Source organism: Pipistrellus hanaki (assembly GCF_964339955.1).
Source record: "Pipistrellus hanaki genome assembly, chromosome: 18".
Classification (NCBI taxonomy): Eukaryota; Metazoa; Chordata; class Mammalia; order Chiroptera; family Vespertilionidae; genus Pipistrellus; species Pipistrellus hanaki.
In genome coordinates this window covers 18,270,349-18,295,484 of record NC_140520.1, presented here as the reverse complement: position 1 = coordinate 18,295,484, position 25,136 = coordinate 18,270,349, and the positions used below count along the sequence as shown (strand labels likewise).

The 25,136-nt window shown below is 40.8% G+C and overlaps 1 protein-coding gene across 2 annotated transcripts in view; it reads right to left on the bottom strand.

Annotated features, from left to right (window-relative positions):
• Positions 1-25,136, bottom strand: part of PAPPA2 (pappalysin 2) — a 294,094-nt gene that overhangs the window by 23,727 nt on the left and 245,231 nt on the right. For both annotated transcript variants that reach the window (XM_084865191.1, XM_084865192.1), the window contains exons 18-21: positions 20,842-21,010; positions 19,330-19,465; positions 17,572-17,681; positions 10,942-11,013 (exon numbers count right to left, since the gene is read on the bottom strand). In XM_084865191.1, coding sequence (XP_084721317.1) covers positions 10,942-11,013; positions 17,572-17,681; positions 19,330-19,465; positions 20,842-21,010 — 487 coding nt within the window. The remainder of the gene's footprint in view (positions 1-10,941; positions 11,014-17,571; positions 17,682-19,329; positions 19,466-20,841; positions 21,011-25,136) is intronic.

The following is a 25,136-nucleotide window of genomic DNA, read 5'->3' as shown; positions in this document are numbered from 1 at the left end:
TCCAGGTAGCAGGTGACACAGGTTAAGTGGTGAAGTGGTGGGATTGTGGATACCTTTTAAAGACTGAGCTAGTGGGATTAGCTGATGAATTAGATGTGGAGAGCAAGAGAATGAGAGGAATGAAAATGATACCAAGGATGTTGTCCTGAGCAACTGAGATGGACAAGTCAGCACAGAGAAGTGAGAAGCCACTGCGCATGAAGTCCTTGAATTCTTCTGAATTCCATTTGTTACCCTACAAACCTTATCTCCAGTCATCGCTCTAGCTTCCCCACCTGCCTCAAAGCCAAAGGAATCTGTAACCTCTTCTACCGCCTTTACTTTGAGTCTCTAGTCTCTCAACAAGATTACTACCCAAAGCCAATAACTATATTCAAGTCTCACCCATATCAAAAGTCTTTTCAGGGACACTACTTTCCACAAATTTCCTGCCGATCTCACTCCTTGTACTGAGCTTAGAGAGCAGAGGGCAGGCACTACTAGTCTTGCCAATAAACCTACGGGTGCTATCTGATTTTTTAAAACTGGATTCATATATTACTTTTAAACAAATAAAATTAAGTTTTAAAATATTATGCAAAAATATAGCTAATAATATTAGCAGAGCTGAGATTTAAATTCATTGGCCAGGAGTTGAAATGTGTACCCTTTCTTACACGTGCTGTTTGCTATGATCTGTAAATAACTGCAATCTTTTGGGAGTGTCACCTTTTCTCTATTATTAATTCACTGGTGGGTAAGGCAAAACATAGATACACAAACATACAACAAACACACAAGAGTGGGCAAAAGTAGGTTTATAATTGTTTGTATAAAAAATAACATATTAACAAATAATACAAAAAGAAACTCTTTCATGTACTCACAACTGTAAACCTACTTTAGTTAATCTCTGTATATATTTTATACACTTTGAAAAATAAAGCGTAAGAGATTTAATACACTATTTTGCTAGTGTTCAGTCATTATACAAACAATTATTTAATAAAATAATTTCACTTAAAGGAACATCTATTTTGGTAGGATGAATTAGAAACAATTCAAATTATATGAACTTTTCCAAAGTGTTTGTCCATATGATTATTTAATAAAAGCGTTATACAAATGACCATGATGGTAAATGGCAATGATGGTAATTCATGTCCCATGGAATTTAAGATCAGTCTCTGTGAATGACCTGTGTCAATGCTCAGTCTGCATCTAAAACACATTTTAGAAGCACAGTTAGAAATGTCAGTGGAGCAAAGCCCCCATGAAAAGAAGAAAGGGGTGGAATTATTTCTAGACATAACCTGATTATATCTGCTAGCTGCTAATTTTATAGCCTCAGCATAATGAATGGGAGGCATCTAGAAGGTCAGGCAGGTCAAAGAAAGCTGCATTTCTGTGATGTCAATTTTGCAGGAAAGTAGTATTTAAATTGTCTGCAAGGCTGGGCTAGACATGAAAAATGAAAACAACAGAAAAAATAAGGAAAAGCACGGAGTAAATCAGAAAAAGGGTGCGGTGGGAGGAGAGAAAGGGACAAGCCATGTCATAAAGAGAATTAGCAGAGTGAGAAAGTGGCCCACCCAGGAGGCTGAGAAGACAAATGAAGCAGAAGGCAGCCTGTGGGAAGGAAGCCCACCAGGATGTCACAGTGTGGCTCCACGGGAGTTTCAGATGAGCATACATTCTCACGAATGTTGTTCATCTAGATGAGGTTTTCCAATTTGCACGGTTGTGCTTTTAATGTTTCATTAAAAAAAGAAAAATAGCGAGGGAAAAAAACAATGGTTTTTGCTTTCAAAATGAAAACCTCGTCCTAATTAACATTTGGAGCCGGGCTCTCAGAGATTCCAGCTGAAGGATCTGAAGTCAGGCCCTGCACCGAACGGGCCCCTGGACAAGCCTGCACACATGCCCAGATTTCCAGTCTGGTGTGCACTGCACAGAACTGGCAGCGACGTTCACAAACAGATCTCTGGGGGACTGGAATTTGGCAGCTGGTAGGGCTGAAAGACAGTTCCAACTTAAGCTAATTTTCAGATTTTCTCTGGATTTTAACACATCCAACACGTATTTAGATTTAGATTTGTAAGGACCTCCACTACCCTGACCAAAAGCTGTCTCCACTACCCTGACCAAAAGTGGAATAGCTGTCCCCAATAGCTGCTGGGCCATTGCTCTCCCCACTGTGATTAAACCCTTTTTAATTACCCCTTTCTACTCACAAATATTAAATAAGCTGGCAAGACAGTAAGAGAAAAGTAAGCCCATATGACCCATCCTCTGAGAGGCACGAAAGACATGATCGTTATATCTGATTTGTAAACAGCTGAAATATGGCAAAAAAGAAGTTTGATTATTGGCTAGTATTTACATGACAAGATATAAATAAAGGAAAACAAGAGAACTTAGTAGACAACCTCACAATCCCATCATACCCAAGCAATCAACTTGGAATAGAACATTGGGGTTTCTGTCTATAGACCTCTTTAAAACAGAATCATTTTTCTCCTTTTAATAAGGAACTTACACATACTCAACGTGAGTGGTTTTTTTTTTTGGAAGATGAGTAGCAATTCTATCTGGTCACAGTTTGAAGTTCAAGTCCTGGCCACTTACTAGAAGTAGTCTGTGACTAATGGTACAAAGGCATTCCTAAAGCCCAGTAACAGAGATAAATCTTACAGGCAACCAGGAGACAAGACTAGAAAGAATGCCTGAACAGGCTTCCCTCAGCAGCTGAGGGGAAGAGAAAGGAGAGAGGTTTGGAATCAGACGGGGTCTTAGTCTTGGGTGTGTTCTTTAAGTCCCTGACAACTGTCACTGTTGGGCCATCTTCCTCAAACCCTAGGGCGGCAGGTCTCAAGCCTCAAAGAGCCTCGGAACCACCTGGAGGGCTTTGTACACTGGCTGCCGGACACCCTCCCCAGGGTTTCTGACCCCAAAATGCTGGGTGGGACCTGGCCAGGGGCCACAGCTGCCTCGCCCACCGGGTTCTCTGAAGGCTCAGGTATGGCTGCCCTCACGTGGGAGTCCTAAGCCTCAGAGAAATCCCTGGGCCAGACTCTCAGAGGCCTTGAAGCATGTCCCCTGGAGAAGGCACCCCTTCCTGCTTTCCCACAGGAGGGCCTGAGCCTGGTTTAACTGCCACATGGAACATGGAAATTATACATTGGTGTTTCCCAGACACACATATGTTTTCACTTCACCTTTTAGAATAAAGAATACTCAAATTTATGGTTATGCTATTGGGTTTTACCACCTACAATTGAGCTGCACAGATATGATGAACTAGAATACTTTTATCTATCATCTATCTATCTATCCATCTATCTATCTACCTACCTACCTACCTACCTACCTACCTATTTTTCTTTCTCACATCTTGTCAGAAAATAACAAGGACTCAAGATCCTAACAAGAGATGAAGCCCTTTCTCCAAAAGAGCCCCACATCATCATAGTCCCCTAAGTATCACTATTGCTCAGGAATACTCTTCTCCTACCCCCTGACCTCTGATCATTCTCATTGAGATCTGCATGCATGCATTCTGCACCCAGAATAAAACACATCATATAGAATAATGGGACTCTTAAGTCTGACTCCAACTCCTCTCTAGTTTTTCTTGGTTCAAACTCTGGGCAAGAAAAAGAGGCTCTATAACCACTCAATTTTCATGCCATCATATCTACTTCATCATATCAATTATGAATTGCATCCCCCTCCCACCTCCTACATCCCATCAAGGTTGAGCAGTGGACCCAGGCAATGATGGTTAGTGATCAAGAAGCACGTGTCCCAGCCCCACTAGCATGGCTCAGTGGTTAAGCATTGACCTATGGACCAGGAGATCATAGTTCAATCCCCAGTCAGGGCACCTGCTCAGGGTGCAGGCTCAATCCCCAGTGTGGAAGGTTCAGGCAGCAACAGATCAATGATTCTCATCATTGATGTTTCTATCTCTCTCTCCCTTCCTCTCTGAAATCAATATATATATATATATATATATATATATATATATATATATATATATTTATTAAAGAAGAAGCAGCAGCAGCAGCACACATCCCAGACACAGCTAACAGGGCTACTATCTGAAATACAGAAAATAAAAGGGAGAGGTCCAAGACAACAGGGAAGAAAGAATCCAAGGAATGGCAATAGCAAGTGGAATGAATTAGCAATGGAAGCACTGCTGTTATCAACTACTAAATGTATAACTACACTAACTGACCACCTACATTTAAGTAAATGTGGCTGCTCTAAGCTACTAGTAAATTTGTTCCCAAGGCCTCCTCACCTAGACTTTTCACCCACGATTCCCTCCTATGCAAATGTTTATCAAGGTAGTAACTCCTATGGTAATGCTACATAAAAATAGTTCTATTGGTTGCTTTAAGAAAACACAAATATGTTTGCATTTAAATCCACTGCATGCTAGATGTATAGGGAAAGAGAATACCAAACAGCAGAAAACGGTTAGCCATATCAGAGAGATCATAATACATATTACTTTAAGATGCTCCAAAGACTAATATGCCTTTAAACATGTTCCTTTATAACCCTGTAAAAGTCTAATACTTTCAGGATAACCTCACACAGATTTATGTGAAACAGTTCATTCAGTTTTTTAAGCCCATTATTTTCTATTCTGTTCTTAAAAGGGGATGGTGACTATTAACTCTTCTCTAAACTATTTACTACATGAAAATATTTACTAAAGATTAATACTATATTAATCTTTATTCTTTTCTTCTTAGGCTTAAAAATTCCAGTTCTTTTGATTTCCCCCCAAGGGTATTATTATCCCTTTTAATGTTGTTTTTTGTTACCATCAATTGTTGTGTATTTTCTAATGGCTATGGAGCCAGATTTAATGAGAAAATAGAAAGAGATCAATGGTGAGAATCCTGACAAACGAAGGAACTATGTGGGTTTCTGTTGGTCCCACTTATACTTATTGGAGCTTTTTTAGAACAGAGCCATGTTGCTGTTTATTCAGGATCAGCTATAATTTTTCATTAAATTGCCTATAATTTAAAAGCAATCCAGTCTTTTCGGGCTTATAAGAATTTCCATTGTAAAAAAGTTTTATTAAGCAAGCTTTTATCAAATCCTCCTCCAGGTCAGCTTGGCCTCTCACTCTCTCAGTGTATGCACATGTGTCTGTTAGGATAGTGGGGGGAAAGCACCAATTTTGCTTTGAATAACAGAAACTATTGAAAATTACTGATAAGTGGAGTTTCACTAGTTTGTCACACATTCCATGAGTGTCTCCCAAATACTCATACCTTATTTTTATCAGGCTCTGACTCACATATTTTAGTAAGAGTATCTCTTACCAGCTATTACCAGGACAGAAGTAGTAAAACCCAAATGGACTGATGCCAAGCTAGGACAGTGCCTACAGATTTCCCAAATGCAACCCATAGGTAAATAAGAACAAGACTAACCAAGAAGGCCCCAAAGCAGAGCAGGGGCCCTTAAGAGAAGGGCACAGGGATAATCAAGGTCAAAATCTATGTAGAAGGCAAAATTCCCCAGAAATAAGAGCAGGTTTCGTGGTTCCCCTGAAAAATTAGCATGACCCATACTTTACCGAGGTGTGGCCTCTCCACCAGCCCCAAACCATAATCCTATGTCTCTGTCTTCACAGTTTACTGAACCCAGAGTTTGACAAGTTTAAAAGATACATCTTACCCATTACATTATAAATCTGGGGAAACAAATTTTGAAAAGTGAAAAGTTAACCAACTTGATCAAGAAAACACGGTAGGGAATGGCAAGGAGATGCACGTGGGACTCCAGACCAGGACACCACCCTGTGTCTATGGCAAGGCCTTTCGATTCTATGCAGGGCAGGTTTTTACTTCTCATTTCTTCTACTTCTTCCTTACCTTTACCTCCTATCTTTATTGTACACACTACTTCCCAGAAAACTGATCCAATCTTTTGCAATTATAAGACTCTCAAAGTCTAACTTCTACCTTCAATTCTCTGTCCCTAACTTCTACCTTCAATTCTCTGTCCCTGCTGAGAAGCAGATGCCACTGAATAATCAGGACTGATTCTGTCAAACAGGTAAAGAGGTAAACAAAACATGTCCTGCCACTCAGGAGTTTGCAGACTGTTGGAAGGACAGACCTATCAGATAATGTTGGAATAATGTGACAAGTGAGATAACAGGTATTCACCATGGTATGTATAAGAATTCATAGGAGAAATGTCAGCTAATGTTCAAAGAGACTTACTTTAAATCCCCCCCCCCAAAAAAAAAAACCTAAAATGATTTTTAAGATTTACTGGAGGCCTCAAGAACATCAACTAACCACAGCTACCTGCAGTAAACCATAAATAGTCATAACTGGATATAAGTGAACTGTTTCTTGGTTCTTAATATGTTGCTTCAATAGATCCTTTCCCCTCACAGTTACTTATATTATTCCTTAAGCAATATCACTATTACTATATTATTTGACAATTTATATAATACTTTGACATCAGTTATTTCACTTGCTTCTCACAGGAGTTCTGAGAGAAAGCCAGACAGAGGCTACACATAACAAATATAAATTCAGTATCTGAACCTAATTCCTCTGACATTATTCCACCCCTGTCCTCCTGGCAACTCTCATTTATGAAAAGGAAAGGGCAAAAATAAGAACCAGCCAAGGGCTGATGGGAGAATCAGAAACTGTAGTCCAAACTGGAGGCTCCTGGGAAGAACTTGCAAGAAATACATGCTCACAGCAAAAGCAGAGCCAAAATGTAGGTCACTGGGCACTCAATGTAATCATCCCTCAGGAAGGGAACTAATCATTTCTATCCAAAGGGAGGCTATATATGTGGTCTTTATTCTCAGCTGCATTCTCTAGAGAACAAGATGCTCTTAATATAAATGGAACCTAGGATGGTGGACTTTGGGGGGGAAAATGTAACCTTATAAAGAAGAAAGAAAGAAGAAATGAAGGAAGGAAGGTATGAAAGAAGGAAAGAAGAGAGGTAAGGAAGACTAGAGGATAACACTTATATGAACTGACAGTATCATATTGCTCATGATAGGATGAACACTCACTTCAATTATACCCACAAAATGAGGAGTCTTTCTCCTTCTCCTTCCCCCTCCCCCTCCCTCTCCCTTTCTTTCTCCATTATGGGAAAAGAGTACACTTTCTTGGACAAGCACATGACAGAATAAATATTTGTTTTCTACACAAAATTCTGTATGCTTGTCTGTAATTTTAATGGGCACAAGTTTGGGAGTAGAAAGAACAATTAGGAATGCAATAGCCCAAATGAGAAACACTGAGGCCCCAACTAGGAGTGAGTAGAGCTGCTCATCTAACAATCTGGCAACCAGATGACCAGGTGACAGCCTGGATATGGCAGTGTCTCCAGGTGATTTGTGAATATGGATCCCTGTTTCCCTTCCTTCTCTTGTTTTCTCTTTCCCACCCTCTGAGTTTGCACCTAAACATACGGAGGCCACACCAGCAGCTCCACCCACTGCTTTCTGCTGTACTTATTCAGTTCATGAGTAATGCCACCACTTTATAAGCATCTATTATGAAGATGTGGATTAAGACTCAAATGCTTTATATACATTATCACAAGAATACCTCATTACAACTCCTTAAACTAGTGTTGCTGTCCCCACTTCCCAATAACCATAAGACACAAATGTTCACTCCACTTGACTGACCCAGGGCTTGAATCTATATTTGTTTGATTCCAAAAACTTTCAATCAACCGAGTCATCATTCCTTGCCCATTTGCAACTTACAAAACAAGGACCCGGAAAATCTAAGGAGTTCAGGTCAACAGGCCAAACACGAGAATCAATGAGAAAAATATAATTTAAGTCTGAATAAGTTTGGGTTGCAGATATCTAGTACACATATCTTTTGTTTGATTTTTATATATTTTTAAAATTCATTTTTAGAGAGAGGAATTGAGAGGGAAAGAGAGAAAGAAACATGGATGTGGGAGGAAAACATCAATTGACTGCCTCCTGCATGCCCCCACAGGGATCCAGCCCAAAACCTGGGCATGTGCCCACACTGGGTATTGAACTGGCAACCCTTTAGTACATGGTATGATGCACAGCCAAGTGATATACACACATTCTTGCTGAGACAATGGCAACACAAATGACAATGAACAGATGGCATTATTTATACACATTTTTTTGTTTTGTTTTTTAGGGGGGGAAATGTAGAGCTATCATCTAAAAAATGTGAGAGGCATAGAACAGTGGAGAACTAAAGGTGAAATCTCTGTGGCAAGGGGGATATGACACACAGAGGCACCAAAATGATACAAAGTGAGACATGGGCTAGGGTAGTGAGGGAGGGGTTCCCTGGCTTGGGCTCACTAAGAGAAATAAAGCAGGAGGGCTGCCACTGTCTTATAAGGCGGAGGGTCTAAAAGGCACATCTTAGAATTCTATTCAGTACTGGAAAGCACAAAACAAAAAAACCCTTTTTAGAGCAGGGAACAAGGTGTCTAATTTGAGCTCATATTTCTGTGCTGCACTTTATAAAACTTCTTCTCTTCGTCTAGCCCTCTTCAGTTTATCTTGCCTCTGGGTCTGTTTTCCCTCCATCTGTCTGTGACACTCTTAGGTTTCCCCTAATATATTTAGCTGACTTTTTCGAGTAAAGAATTAAGTGTTTGCCAAGATGCCCCTAGAACATGCCAATTTATGCCTCTCTCGTTCTTTCTGTCTCATTCTTGCTCTCCCTCTCTGCATTTCTTCTTACATAGTTCCTGTGAGTTGTTTCTCCTTCCCTAATCATTTTCCTTTCCTATGATTAGTGATTCTTCTTTTTCCTTTCCTGTTTTTTTCCAGGCCTTTAAGATATTTTTCTTCCCCCTACCCCTTGATGGAAGACCAGAAGAATCTTGTTCTTTTCAATCTGATTTCGTAGAACAATCAGAATGTAAATAATGTTGGCTAGAAGTATTCTTGGACAAAGGAAAATTCACCTTAAGGACTCCACAGGCTAGGAACCTTCTCATCTGCTCCCACAGTGACTAAAGTTGTGATTCTCAAACTTGAGCAATCTCACGGATCCCTGGGGGGCTTGCTGAAAGAGTCCTGGGTCTCGCCCCAGAGCCTGCAATGCAGCAGGTCTAAGATTAGGTCTGGGGTGTGCATTTCTGACAGGTTACATGGTGGTACCCATTGTGCTGGTTCAGGGGCCACACTTGGAGAACCACTCAAGTGAGAGGACCAACAGCAGTTGGGTGGTCAAGGCTCCGAAGAGCAAGGTAACAGGTTTGCAGGGAATGGAGTTTCATGCCTTGTCCCAGCAACCACAGGACATGGAGAAGCCTAGGGAACTCTAGAATAGGGATCCAGAGGATGTGCTGGGGTGCAGCTAGGTGGGGGAGGAGAAACAGGGAAGCTCCATGTTTAACCTTCTGGGAAACACTGAAGCCAGCTCCAAGGCCTGCCAGCCACCCGCCCTCTTGTGATCTCACAATGAAGCAGCAGAAGGGAATTCTCAGCTCCTTTGATCCCTTCCCAGTCCCAAGTCCTTTGTCTGTTTATCTCCCTGTTCTCTGGCCTCCTCTTCCCTATCCTTACCCCCTGCCCAGTGCATGAGTCACTCCTCTCCTCCCAGCCCCACTGTCATCTGTTTTTCTAATGATGGCAGGAGATGAGCTGTTTTGTTGGCTGTGCCATCACAAAGCGCACTCCATGCTCGCCCTTTTCCTGATGCCCTCTCAGAAACTATTTTATTGGTCTCCTTTCCCTTTGTCTCAAACCTAACTTTTCCCCTTCCTTGGCCTCATGTAGTCTCCAGCTTACCAGAAATAGATCAATGTAAACAGAGATAAAGAAGATTGGGAGAGAAGGGTAACTAACATGCAAGTCAGTTGGGGGTGGGAGGGTGTTGGAAATCAACAGCCTTTAAACAGCTCTCTCTAGCACACAGCAGCCAGAATGACCCAAGTATTGCTGCTAAGTGGCTTAATTACTTCCAGTGAGAGATTTGGAGGTCAAAACCTGGTGTGACTGAGACTAGAGGATTTGTATTTGTCACTGGCTCTTCCCAGGGTGAGAAAGCTTAAATGGTGTTTGCATGTGCCTTCTGGGTCATTCCCCATCAGTGCTGCCTCACTCATGACTCTTCCTTGCCATCGCACAAGTTAATCTGGCTAAGGAATTCATAGCACCCTAGGTGCCCCAAGGCAGGGAATCCCCCATGTGAGGAAGTAGACAGGAGTCCTCAAGGTAGTAAATAAAGGTCTAGTTTGGTTTACTCCACAGCGAATTGCAGGTCTACCCCAGAGGTGGGGAACACAGATGCCTGCCTGACCCCGGCAGAGGGTGAAAATAAGGTAGGAAGCCACAGGCCGAGGGGAGGAGCATGTTGACCAGAAGAACAGCTGCCCTTCTGGGGTTGTAGCTGCTACACAGATTCAGCTAATTGTTGCCAGATAGTCTTGTTTTTCAAGAGAAAAATCTTTGCACAAAGTGTTTCATATTTATTTTTACTTGGAGTATGTGTGCCTGTGTGTGTGAAATGTTTTATATACACATATGAATTTTATGTGAAAAATCCCAATTTTAAAAATATTAGCAATCAAAACAAGATTGTTTTCAGACACTGTGTTGGCCAAATAAACCTGTCTGTGGGCCATCGGTCTGCAAAACTCTGATCTAATTAAGCTCAAAGAAGGCCCTGTTAAAGAATCCCAAAACCATAAATAATTCTGATTTGCTTTTAACTTACTTTTATTGAGTCATTTCAAATGAAACCCTGGAATTTTGCTTGAAGAAAAGCCAAAATCAGAAATTCTAATATCTGTAGTTGTAGGGTAGTAGAAATTAAACAAAAAGCACAGAATTGGAGAAAGGGAGTACCTTGCATTAGAAAGGGTAAAGGCCTAGAGTTAAGCAGAGAAGTGTGATCCATTTGGGGGGAAAGGGTGGTGACTTACCTCACAGGACTGGATGCAATGGATCAGGACAGGGTCCGGGTGCCACAGACGCCGCCCAGTACACACGATGCTCTGAAGGAGAAGACAGAAAGTGCAAACACTAAGATACCCGGTCAGCGAGAGAAGAGGCATGTCCTGCGCTTACCCTACAAGCCAAACCCCAATCCCTGAGGAGTGAGACACTGAGTGGGACTCATGAAGCAGGTCAAAGCTGACGGGACTTTGCCGTGGAGCTGCTAGTCCTGCTGATGGTGCCACGGCACAAACTCTCAGTGGAAGGGACTTTTCATCCTCTACCTCCTCCTTCTCCCTCCTTAAGGCATCAAACTTTTATAATACGTGTGGTTTTAAAAAGCATCATCAATATTATAATGAGTATAAAGTGGTCTTAGGCATAATATTGATTTCATTTGTTTTGCCATTTTTAATAACGTTACAAGAAATGGTGAGATGGCTGTGATCAGGAAGCAGCGTGAGTTTTTAAAGGCTGAGAAATACAGCCTCACAAGAAGAGTCCTGAACCAGAAAGGGATCTCAGAAATACCAGATTGTAAGATGTGAGCACCAGGCAAGCCCTGAAGGCCAAGTGCACTCTGCAGCTCTGTGAACACCACTTTCTCTTCCTTATAGGGAAAAAAAGAGTCTGTGCCCTGATCAAACAGGGTTAATGTGAAACCACTGGGACTCAAAAGGGAACCAACGTTAAGCTGGTGAGTGTGAAAACACACTCACATTAGGACACAAGCTACTTTCTCATTCCCAATGGCCACTTCCAGATGCACATTTAAACAAATAGTCATCTATTCTTTGTTAAATGACAACTCATTTTCATTGAGCTTCTTCCTTTTAATTTTTGTATTTTAAAATTTCCAAAGACCCACCTCAGGAAAAGAGGAGGTCCCATAGGAAGTTTACAAAGAGACAGAGGTATTCTCTCCATAGCCTGCAACCCACCCCACCCACCCATGTTCAGACTTTCATACTCACTTTTTTTTTTTTCAGTACAATAGGAATTCAGTTCAATGGTAAGAAAAATAACACATGGGGAGATACGAGCTTTACACAAGATAGCACCCTATTAATTGGAAATTATAGACTCTACAATGCTATGGCTACAGTAATAAGATTGCAGACATTTGCATATATTAATATGGGTATATATGAATAAAAACCTCATGGTCAGCTGTGAGAATAGGAATCTGCAATATTCTCCTGGAGTTATATGACTGTAAACTAAAATCCCTCCTTCACAGCTTCCCTAAAGGGAAGTAAACACTAAGAATCCTAACAAATTTTGATATTCAAAATTACATATTGTACTATTGTAGAAGGTGCTTTGGCTTAAGTTATCATTGTACTTTAATAAGAGGATTATTAAATTTATTCAGGACTACAGACATATAAGGTAACCCCAACAGGGAGGTTCAGCCTCCTGAGAAAGTGAGCTATTCTCCTGCACTTAAAGCCATGTAAGCAGACTACATACTTATAAGCTCTGCTACCTAGAAATTATTCTCATTTATGTTCTGATGCAGACACCAGTGGAACTCTATCACCAGTAAAGGTAATGAAAATGTACAATAACTTGTACCCTTGAAATGTGAATGCATGGCCACTGGCTTCCTTCTCTTAGCACTGTATCCCATGAGGATGCCCATTCCCACACTAATCAGTTCAGATCACAGGTATGCATCAGTTCAGATTCAGTTCAGGTCATAGATATGCATCTCAGTAGGAGCCAGGGATGCTCTCAGAGTGCTCAATGTCAACATCCTCCCACCAGACATGGAGCACTCTGAGAGCATTGACTGTTCACATGTGTACAGTCAAACCCTCCAACAAAGAAATACTTGGCCTTGAAAATGTTTCATGATGACCACTGCCAGACTCTCCAGAACACGCTGAACTTCATGTGTCAGCTTCTCTTCTACCCTCTAAACATTCTGCCTGGTTCACCCCTTTTACAAATGTAGGAGTGTTTGGTTTATTTAAAACTTTAGAAATTCTCAAAACATATATTGCAAAGGAAAAACAAAAGAGAGAAAAAGATTCCATCTTTACTTCCAATTCTCTCTCTCTCCAAGGCTCTTCTCTGCTATTATTTCCAATTTATTTTTATATCTTTATATTGTGTAATTTTATTTCATGATCATGTAATATCTGTAAAATATAAAAGGTATAAAAGTGTACATAACCTCTACCCTGCTCCTGTTCCCACTAACCATTTTCCTCCCTCCTACTTTTAGTTGTTTTCTATATCACTAGAGATAGTCTATGCATATACTACATATATCCTATATAATAAAAGGGTAATGTGCAAATTGATGCTAATGGCAAAATGACTGGGAAAAACTGGTCACTATGACATGTACTGACCACCAGGGGGCAGATGCTCAATGCAGGAGCTGCCCCCTGGTGGTCAGTGTGCTTCCTCAGGGGGAGCACCACTCAACCAGAAGCCAGCTCAGGGCTGGCCAGCGCAGTGATGGTGGCGGGAGCCTCTCACAATGGCAGAGCTATGGATGTCTAACTAACTGTGGGGAACGGGCCTAAACCATTAGTCAGAGTCGGACACCCCCTTAGGAGGGCTCACGGGCTGCCAGAGGGATGTCTGACTGCCAGCTTAGGCCTGATCACCCAGGGAGCAGGCCTAAGCTGGCAAGTTGATATTCCCTCAAAGGGTCCCGGACTGCAAAAGGGCACAGGCTAGGATGAGAGACCCTCTCCACCCCAGTGCATGAATTTTCATGTACAGGGCCTCTAGTATATGTATAAAATCCTTTCTTTCCTCACTTAAGTAATAGATTTCTTCTGTGCTTTGGTCTATTGTTGTTTGATTGCCTAACTATATTTCACTTCACAATGTTTCCCAGGTGTTCTGTGCATTTTATAGGAGCTGGGCTGCTGTGTCCTATTGACCACACAGTGCTCCACTGCAGGGATGGACCCTAATTACTAAACTAGATCTATATTGATGGGTATTTTGCTCTAACAGACAAAATCTTTTGTTCTAAGAGACAAAACTTATGTGTAAATCATTTCACATGTGTACAGACATATCATCCATAGAATAAATTCATGGCTGTGGAATTAGCAATACCCATGTCCTATTTTTAATGATCTATAATTAAGTCTTGTGACTCATTCAGATTGGCAGCCTTTCTTCATTTCTATAAAAATGCATAAATTTCTGGTCCCTGTGTTTATGCCTTCCTAAATTTCAAAGTCCTTGAGAACTGAAACTGTCTCCCACTCATTTCTTATCTCAGTGACACAGAGAGAAACAATGTTTTATGAGTAACTGTCAACCACTAAATATGATGTTGTATCACTAGAATTCTCCCTTGTCTTCTGGCCTATGACTGTCACTCATCCTGTAAGTAAAGATATGCATATAACATTAATTGAACTAGTTATTGATCAAAATTGGAGGAAAATTTCAAATGCTTTTCAGGACCTAAATTTTATGGGCACATTTATAGTGGTGAGGTGAAAGAGGAAGCAGAAAGTAGGAGGCCTAGAAGGTCCTGCTGAGTTTGTTAAATTGAAATAGGAAGTAGAAAGGAGGAGGCATAGAAGGTCTTGGTAAGTTTGTTAAATTCATTAAACAAGGGAACTCTTCTGTCATGGCAGTTTACATAGCAAGCCAACCAAAATCTAAGCTTGTGATTTCCCTCAAGGTCATGCAATTGAAACATAAGGACAGCCAATCACAATCTGCCAACCATGCTTTACACTATAGCCAATCAATTAATAACTTCCTTGTTTTGCTTCGGCCTTTTCTCTGTACTAAAGTATTTCCCTGGCGGGGTGCTCCTAACTAGTCCACTGGAATTGATTTTTGCTCGAATAAACTCAAAATTTTAAATACTTTGGTTTATCTTTTAACAGCTCAATATGACTTTCTTATTTTCTGGAACATTTTTGGCGAATTATAATCATATATGATTACATTTGAATGGCTATAGAAAATAATTGAGACAATAACTTTATATCCTCTGTGCAACCTTATCAAACCCTAACATTTTGCTCTATCTGCTTCCACATTATAATAAGTCACTAAAGATTTAATTAATGTCCCCAAATGTGTCCCTCCATTATCATTCTCCTTCCTTCCTTCCTACTGGGTAAAACTATTTTGAATTTTTAAATTATTATTGCTATATATTTGTATGTAGTTACAACTATTGCTATGATACTATTGGCAAGTCACTGCTCAGATGAATTCATTGTGCAAGAGCAGCCAATAATTTGTTTTGAACTTTCAAACAGAAAGAGATTCAGAGAAAATCAATTTAAATATTTGAGCCATTAAAGTTGGTTGGGCCATTAAAAAAAAAAAAAGTTTAAAGTAAGAAAAAAAGAAAAGGAGGAAGAATAGTAACAGGGAGGACATGAGAGAGAGAGGGAGGAGAGGGCGAGGGAGAGGGAGAAAGAACACCATTTAAGGGCTATTGGATGGTCTAAAGCTGTATGAAGGCCGTTGCCTAGTTAAATGCCTAAAGGTCATAAGACTGATGGTTAGCCAACAGTAAAATCAACAAAAAAAATTTTGCTCAATTGTGTTTTTTATTTTTATTTTTATTCCAATAGTTGTTTGGCTCATCACATCAGACCACAGAGCTCTGCTGCTGCCCATGTTTATGGCAATTTCCTTATTTCTATAGATATAGCAACCTAAATGTAGCATTATTCTGCATATTTTCTTGGGCCACTGTACAATACCCTGGCATCTACTTTCCAGTTCCTTTTCCTTTGCCCTCAAAGACCCTCTTGACTAGTCTTCTCTAGTAATGAGGGGTTCAATGCCTAGAGACATATTCAAAAAGAGTCAGCAATTCCGTGCTTAAAACTGATGAAAAAGATGGTCTTTCCATGGCTCATGGAACTGGGCCATTTGTTTTCCCACTGATGGGGGGCAAATATGACTGGAGCTGTCATAACTGTATCCTTTAACAGGACACTTTGGGGAGATGGTGGCAAGGATTAGGACATGAGGAGGCAGAAGGGTGGGTGACACCATTCTGTTGGAAATTATGGCTCCTGGAGAAAATGATCTTTTCTTTTTATTCCTGCTTCTCTATTCCTCTTAAAACATTTTGTTTTTATTTTAGTAATTATTAATCCTATGGGGACCAATTTGAAAAACAGAGCCAGAAATTATAAGATTTGTTTTGAATGAACAATTCGGTTGAAAAACTGGGGAGTTAAGAAAGGGATTTCATGCATTGTTGAGAATTTGCAAACCTAACAAGTTGCAGCCACAGGAAAATCTAATTAATTTGGACCTCACTTCATTAATTTGATTTCATAATTATAATATACTAAAAAAAGAGAAGCATTGTCTGTAAAAAATAGATTTATGAAGCAAACTACTATGGGAAATAGGATGTTATGATGGATGCTCTTGTACTACAGAAAGAAACACTTTCAAATACAATTTAGAAAAACCCATTTACACACAAACAATTGCCACATTATACATAGAAAGTAATCTCCCCATGAAATCACCTTCCTCAAGGACCACTTCTTCACTGCACAAGTCAAAACCTTAATTTTCCTATCTTAAATAGAAAAGCCATGAGATATCATAAAACACTCTCTCGTCACAATGGTTAATCATAAAAATTCAACCTTGCACAGGCTTTGTGGAAAAATCAGGTTTGCCTGGAGAGATGGTTCTCTGGAGGTAGGGACCATTCTTCTCTGGGCTCCTTCGTTTTATCTGGCAACCTTATTCTGAGCAGAGGATGAAATGAGTCATGCATTGAGGACATCTGGGGATAAGAGTAAGGCATCATTCCTACCGTCAAGAATTTTATGGTTCTGGTATTAGAATGACAGATAAGAGAAAAGTGAAGAAAAAAATGAAGAGGAAAAACAGATGAGGGAAATACCAAGTGCTTCCACCAACAGTCTAAGGAGCAACTCCACAGTCAGGCAACCTGGACATCAGGCCTCTGGGTGCTGCAGGAGGATGGTCAGCAGAGGCCCTTGTGTCTGGGTGTGAGCAATGGTACTGCCTGGACATTTGGCTGTCTCCTGCCTGTCCCAACTACCAGACTCCACTGCTCAGTCACTTTGATGGGCAGGCATTTATTTGACTGTTGAGAGCCCTTTTGTTTAGCATCCTCTCATTCTATCGGGGTATTTCTCTGCTTTTGCCATCACCATAGAAAGGCCTAGATATCTGTGTGTCGTAGGTGAGGGAGGAAGATGCCTTCACAACAAAGGCCCTGAAAGTCCACTTGAGAATTTCAACCCTTACCTCTTGCTTCTCACAACCAGCACACCCCTAAAACATTTACAAAATAATAGCATGTTTCCATCCTTACTCCCTTCTGTTGGCAAGGCTGAAGATGGAAGTAAATTTTCCATCTTAATTCTCTTCCTGTATTATCTGTTCTTTGTGTCTCAGAATCTTCCTTCTCTATTATCTTTGAAACATTCCTTTTTTCCTCAAACTTTTCCTCTTTTTCCTTCTTGATTTGCAAACCTTCTCTTTAGGAAATGACCCATGTAGTTGTTCGCCTTAAGGATGCTTTGAAAGCCTCTGAAATCATCCCAGGAAACATGCTGTCTGTTGGGAACTGCTCTGTTTTCGATATGTAAAAGTGTCTCTTTGCTCACCTGGACTTTGATGGGCTCCATCCAGTGCTCCAGAGTGTCTGCAGTGATGTTCACAGGCAGAATCACCGGGTCACGAGGGGGCACTACACATGATGGGGTGCACACTGCACCTGAAGAAACAGAAATTTACAGCACACACTTGACTTTCCAGATCTCAGTCTTTTTCATTTGGAATCAACAGTTTTGATTTTTCCTCAGCAATTCCTCTCTATGCTATGGGTCATCATTATCATGGGTATGGGCAAGACTGATATTCCTCTTGTATGCACCTGCAAAGGTACTTTATACACAAATTAGTGGAGGGCCTCTGCCCCCAAGTTAACACTCTGTGCCCCAAGTGACCACTCCTCTTTCTAGATTCCTTTGGGATCTCGGAATCTCTTCATGAGCAGTTAAAAGATTAACTCCTGGTCCAGCAGACCTCCAGGACCCCACTCTGGGACTCTGTCTAGCCAAGGTCTATCCTGATTGGTTGATGCATATTAAGTACATTTAATATTATTTCTGCCTCTAGGATCATCTAAAGCATCTACTACCTAAGAACTTTACTAGCTGACCCATAAATTTTGAAGGCAGATTAATAATTTCTACACTGATGATCGTTACGCTGGCAGCCTTGCAAGAAAATGATGTGATTAAAAGAAGAAACCAGGGGAGATCCAAAGCAGAGATTCTGGTCACATATTGGCCTCTTAAAGGAAAATCTTGGACTCCACTCTTTTGTAGATGGAGTCCAAGTGTCTCCCAAAATTCAATTCAAAGAAGGTACACTCCAGGGTTTTCTATTTCCTCATCTATAGATTTGATGATCTCCAAGTTTCTTTTCAGCTCTTACTATCTCTGTTTTTATTTTTATTTTTTGCTAACTTGTATAATAATTCAAAAAGCCACATGACTCTGAAGGATTCTATATATGTGAATACATGACCTATTAATGTAGAAATTGGAGGGTAGAAAGATGAGAATTTGCTCATGAAACATCACTTGAGAAGCACAGTCCAAGCTCCCCACTGCCTGACCTCAAGATATCTCAGTGCAAAGGGCAATTTGAAGAGGGCAAAGAACCATCTCAGAAACTAATAAGCTTTCTCATGAACTGAACTCAAATTATATCCACTGGCATTACAGAAGTTAGAATGGCTTATAAAATCACTGCTTGCTTGTACAGTTGGCATTACTCTCACAAGGTTTTCCACCAACAGCATCTCTTTCCCATGATGCTTTGATCTAGCCAGGACCAAGGTGAGTCCACATCACTATAAACCAGTTCTGGCCACAGAGACCTTTAATTGCAATTATTTAAGAAATTGCCCAGAGGCTCTGGATCCTGGTCCTCTACAGAGAAAGAATGGCTGAAGATCATACAAGCAAATGCAATCTCAAATCGTCCCTTTCAGGAACTCTCTCCTACAGCCACACTGCAGAGGAGCCTAGCACTTGCTGGGTGTGTGGCTCCACCTTCCCACCTCTCCTCTTGGAACTGCAACTCCTCCCCAAACTCAACCACCTTCAGCCTGCAGTGAAATAGGTAACATGACCAGACACTAAGCCAATAGCCCAGCAGCTGCACCAACATTATACACACATGGTGGAGTAAAATAAATGTATTTGTTATAGATTTCTATTTTATTGAAGCAGCTCAGAGTCAACTGCATATCCATACACTCCTCAGGGAGAACACTGGATCTATTCAAGATTCAGCCAGGCCTAATAAAAAGATTACTTGGCAACAGAATCCACATCTCTTCTTGAACTTACCAATCCCATAGCCCTGTTCACACTTGTATTCCACAAAGTCCAGCTCCGAGGGTGGTGGTGGACATTCCCCTTGCAGCTTCTCACACAACTTGAACTCCTCACTCCACAGTCCTTCCTTCGTGCAGAGGATGGGAAGCTAGAAGATCAAAAGTAAAGAAAAATTTCATTATTGTGTTAACTGCATCTAGACTGGGAAAAGGGGGTGTAATCAAATGGTAGTGTTCTCTAACTTCTAGAACTTAGAATAAAAGACACTCTTAAAATAATAAGCCATGTTGTTACTGACCAAAAAATGTCAGGACAATTTTTTAATGTTTTCATGTGAAGGAATCATGAAGAATTTTGTCATCAATTTATTTATGATGTGTTTTCCTTTGGCTATAAATATAGGATGAGCTATCCACTGTAGCCTATGTATTCTGAGATATTTTTGGAAATTTTTTTCTCCTGGTGCTATTTTGCTTTGATTCACTCATACTGTCACACAAATACTGTTTGTGGCAAATGTCAGGCTTTTTTTCAAGATGAATTTGATCTCACAAAATGTTGAAGGTACTTTTTGCCTTTCTGCTTGAGTGCATACAACAGAGTTACTTTGGATCTCACTGAACTTCTGTTGCTTTTTCCACATGTGTGCTGGTTTGACTCTTGGCTTCACACCTCCAACACAAAGTATCCTAAATGCAAAGAACATACAGTATAGCACTAATTCATGAAAACCAAGAAAGTGAGTTTTTGGAATTATACATAACTCTCCCTTCATCTGGCCAACTTCATGAGTTCTTAAAGAGTCTGTGAAAACAGATGTGTCTGTTTTTTTGTCATATCCATAGCATATTCTTTTCACATCTATCCTACAATGCTCATCTTAGAGTGCTGGATACTGAGATACAGACATGTGTCAGGAGAGCAGCCAAGGTCACTGACCTTTGCCTAGAGAACCTGGTTAACTTCCTATTTCATGTATAATGTGGTACTTATAAAGATTCCAAAATAAAATTGATCTTAATCGTATAACCATGATAAGACTATAGTTTTCACGTGGGACCTCTTCTGTCAAAGTCCTAGAGAGAATAAAAGTACCACTTTCAGCTTTGCCTTTATTGAGGAATTCATATGTCTGTTCAGGACTCTGTTCCATTGAAGAAAGTAATATTGGTATTCCTAGCCATGTTAGGTCAGTGGCCACACATGGAAGGAAATTACATTGTTGAATCAGAACCCCAGCCCCTTTTTTGGAATTTACCAAGGTATCCAAATCATCAGGTTTTTCTTCTTATGCAAAAGAAAGTTCTTAAAGAATATCCACCCCCCAAAACAAACAAACAAACAACAACAAAAAAACATGGTATCTTCTGAATTCCCTATGAAATTATATCAATACTCTGGTTAGAATCCCAACTTAGTAAGGCCCTGTGTGTTGGAATTCACTTATATAATTTCTACTCAACATTCTTGGTCATTAAGACTAGGGTACAGCCTGATCCAAAACACAGTTCAAGTCATCCTTACCCTTTCACTTTCCTGGTTACAGGTGAGCACACATTGGCTGTCGAGCTCAAAGCCGTTGGTACATTCGTACATGCCCTCAAACACAGGAGATGGGGGCTCACACACCACTGGGATGCAGCTACCTTGCTCCCAGGTTCCATCCTCCAGGCAATGTATCTTCAGGAACTTTCTGATAAGATATAAAACATAATAGTCCATCAGACTGATTCACAAAGGTCATGGAAACACTGGATACTTAGTACTATATGATAAGAATTAGCAAATAGGCAGGGGCAGTTGGATTTGGTTAGCCAAATGACCTATCCCTCCAATCTAATGTCTAAGACATGGAAGTAAAAATAGCAATGTACACTTAATAGTGATAGTAATAGCTTGTGTAGAGTAACCTTTGATTTAGAGCTCTCAAAAGAGATTGGTAAATATCAGTGCAGGGTCTAGATTATTTACAGTTGGATTTTTCTCTAAGCCTTTCATCTTGGAGCAGTCTCACATCTAAGTGCACTGGTAGGCTGGAATATAGAGATGGTTATCACACACTCAGGGGACCACCCAGGAGGGATCAGAGGGTCATCAGTGTTACTATGGTGATATAACTGAAGTTGCCAATATTTACTGGTTCTCCAGAGAGGGTAGATAATGCAGTTTTATGAGTCTTCTTTTAAAACAGAGGCTCTCACCCTGAACTTCAGAAGGGGTAAAGCCTTGCTTGAGATAACCATGGTCATTTTGTTTGTATATAGTTGATATTTTTCCTTGGAAAGTATTCGTGGCTTTCATCAAATTCTCAAAGTAGACATGACTCAACCCTGTCCTGAAAGACTTGCCCTCCCTTCTCATGCAGAGACATGGCCTCCAACCAGAGAGACTGAATTGGAGATGGATGGTAACCAACAGAATGAGGTCTTGCTACTGAGAATTCCATCCCCTTCCTCTTCTGACTCACTGCCAATTTGAAGGTTCTTTCCATTTTGCAGTTTCAATAAATCTGCTTCTGATTCAAAACATTCCTCGGTACAGATAAGCTTATGACTCTAAAATAGAAATAATCCTTTGGCCATTGACTCACCCATTTGGTGAACTTAAATTGCTATTTCCAAGGATCTGAATGTCCTCTGTAAATTTAAATATGCCCATCATCCACACACTTTTAATTGGTTACTGTACAATCTCTCCTATGTATTACTCCAGTGTTCAAACTTTACACTAGTGTAACATTTACCACATTGCTTTATATATGTGCACATCTATCTTTCTCAGTAGGTCAGAAGCTTCCTGAAGACAAGAAATCTTATTCTTGTTTTTTTCATTCATGGGAACTAAATAATACTGGCTTTTACTAGGCATTGATTAAATATTTGCAAAATTGAATAATTTAATCCAAATTTCCAGTGTATCAGGCTCATTGTAGAACACATTACATAGTTTTAAACAACTGAATAATCAGAATACACTTAAATAAATGGTTTTGTTATTCTCATGATATAAAGAAACAAACTTGCTAAAAGTCCTGTAACACAGCATGCATTTGATTTAAAATAATTTAAATAAAATTTAATAGTTCAACATACCCTATCTAATAAAAGAGTGATATGCAAATTAACCATCACTCTGCTACACCCACAAACCACACCCACCAGCCAATTAGGAACAAGTATGTAAATTAACCCAACCAAGATGGCCACGGACATGGAGCGAGCAGGAGGCTTGGGTTTCCCAGATAATGGAGGAAGCCAAGATTTCCACACACCCTGGCTGGCCTAGGCCTCCACTTGAGGCTACAAAGTTTCAATTATAGAAGATAAATAAATCCCACTGGGTCAGGCTTAATTACCCTTTTATGCTTTACAGTCCACTTTTAATATTTTTAAAATATATATTTTATTGATTTTTTACAGAGAGGAAAGGAGTGGGATAGAGAGTTAGAAACATCAGTGACAGAGGAACATCAATCAGCTGCCTCTTGCACACCCCCTACTGGGGATATGCCCGCAACAAAGGTACATGCCCTTGGCTGGAATCAAACCTGGACCCTTCAGTGTGCAGGCCGACACTCTATCCAGGAAGCCAAACCAGTTAAGGCCCACTTTGGATATTAATAGCATCTCTCTCCTACTGAGTAACCCAGACGTCCTTTATCTTGATGCCTTACTTATCGGTGTGGCAAAAACAGAAGATCCACTTAAAACTTTGAATTGAGTAATAAATTACATTGACAACTTTAGGCAAATCTTAGTAGACAGCTCGAGAAATTTTATATGTGCACACACCTGGGGAACCACGGTAACCATCACTCAGATCAAGACACAAAGCATTTCTAGTCCCTTGATGCCCCCACGGTGTTCCTTCCCAGTTAAACCTTCCCACTCGCCTGTAACCCGCATTATTCTTTCATCAGCATAGATTAGTTTGGCCTGTTCTTGAATTTTAGATCAATGAAATCACACACAATGCATTCTCTGGTATATGGTTTCTTTCCCTAACTGTATCTGTCATCTTAAAATCTCTTCCCAAATGCACTTTCAACGAAGGGTTTGCTGTTGTTTTTTACCTAAGGAAGCTCCTTTTTGTCTCTCTCCTGGACTGGATACTTTACTCTTCTTCCCCCTACAGAGTGTATATCCTCCCGGGAATTTTCTCCTTCCCACTACCTCCCACAGATAATACCCTTTCCCTACCTCTGCTGAACGGACATCCCGCTGCTGGAGAGAGCAGGCAATACCACTGACATCAGGGAGAGCGAGGCTGTGAAACCCTGCTTGTCAGCATGGTTAGAAAGGAAAACCCTCGCTTGGCCAGGATGATACTATTTTGACTTCATGTGGTATTTTTCTCTGAATTGGTTGGAACACCTCAACCAGGAAAACAGTCCTCTCTTTCCTTGCCCAGAGTGAGGAGCCATTCAGCAATGCTGACTTAGTCTAGTCACTTGCCAGTTTAATAACCTCAGGGGTGAGGGGAGACAGATCAAACTTGGATGGTACAGAGCGAGGTGGGTGTAGTGGATGGTGCCCGGACATTGTGATAGGTCCTGTGCTATAAACGAACAGAGTATCAGTAAAACAGAGGAAGTGGAATGCTGGAAGGTAGAAAGGGAGGCAGCATAATTCACAATGTGCCCCTGGACCCCATAGGAAGCACCACAGGCAGAAATGACGACAGAAGGGAGAGAGTCCTGACTCCCTAGGATAGACAGTTTCCTTTCTACATGTGATCCCCACAGATTCTCCTACAATTTCTTCTCCCTTGTACAGGGATGGCCTCCTAGGGCCATCTCTCCATAAGCCTGTCACAGCTTCTGCATGTCATGTCTCTCCTCAGACGTCTTACAAAGTGTTCATTCCTCAGGCCCAACAGCCAGGCTATCTCCCTGGCTCCATTTCGACACATGTCGATCCTGTTTATGGAATTTATCCGGAGATCCTATGGTATGGACCAGGCACGTGAATGCCATGAGCTGGTCCTGGCCAGGTTGCCTGTAATTGCGTCAGGAACTCAAGAGTGTCTTGGGGTCCTCCAACCTCTAGGAAGTGTGGTTTCTGCACAGGGCCTTTGAAGAGGACTAACGCCTCTGGCAGGACTCTGACCTTCAATGGCAGGACTCTGACCTCCAGTGGAGCCACAGCTGCCTCTTCTAGTTTGGTGATGTTGAGGAGTGACCACTGACTTTATTTTGCTAATCCTCACCCAAGGATTTTTTCTTTCATTTTTAAAAATTCTTTATTGATTAAAATATTTCATGTTTCCTTTTTCTCCCACTGACCTTTCCCCAGCCACTCTCACGCCCCAGCACATGTCCTTAATAAAAAACAAACAAACAAACAAACACACCTGGATTATTCACAATGTTCCATAGCGTCTATGCATTAAGAGCCAAGTGGCACTGTGAAGTCATTGAAGTGAATGAGTTTGCATTTCTAAGAATGAAGGCCTTGGATACTAGACCAATGCACATGGACAAATCCTCACCATGACAGAGATCCCAAGACTTCTTTGATAGTCTAGTCCAGATGTTGCAGGTTGAAATAGGGCTCTTCTGCCGAGTTAAGAGAAAAGCATTTGGTGACCCAGGCATGGGAGGATGAGGCGCAGTGGTGAAATTTATTGAAGCTGGAGCAAACACAAAGAACTGTCACCAGGTGCCCGGAATCTGTGTCTCATCCACAGCCAGGGAGAAGTCCAACCTTGTTTTCAAGCACAGAAGGGCCAGGGTCCAGAAATTCTGTGCCATTGGTTCAATCCATGCCAAAGCTCTTTCCCCATCTGGCTAGCTTAATCTCTGTTCCCATCTCTGCTTC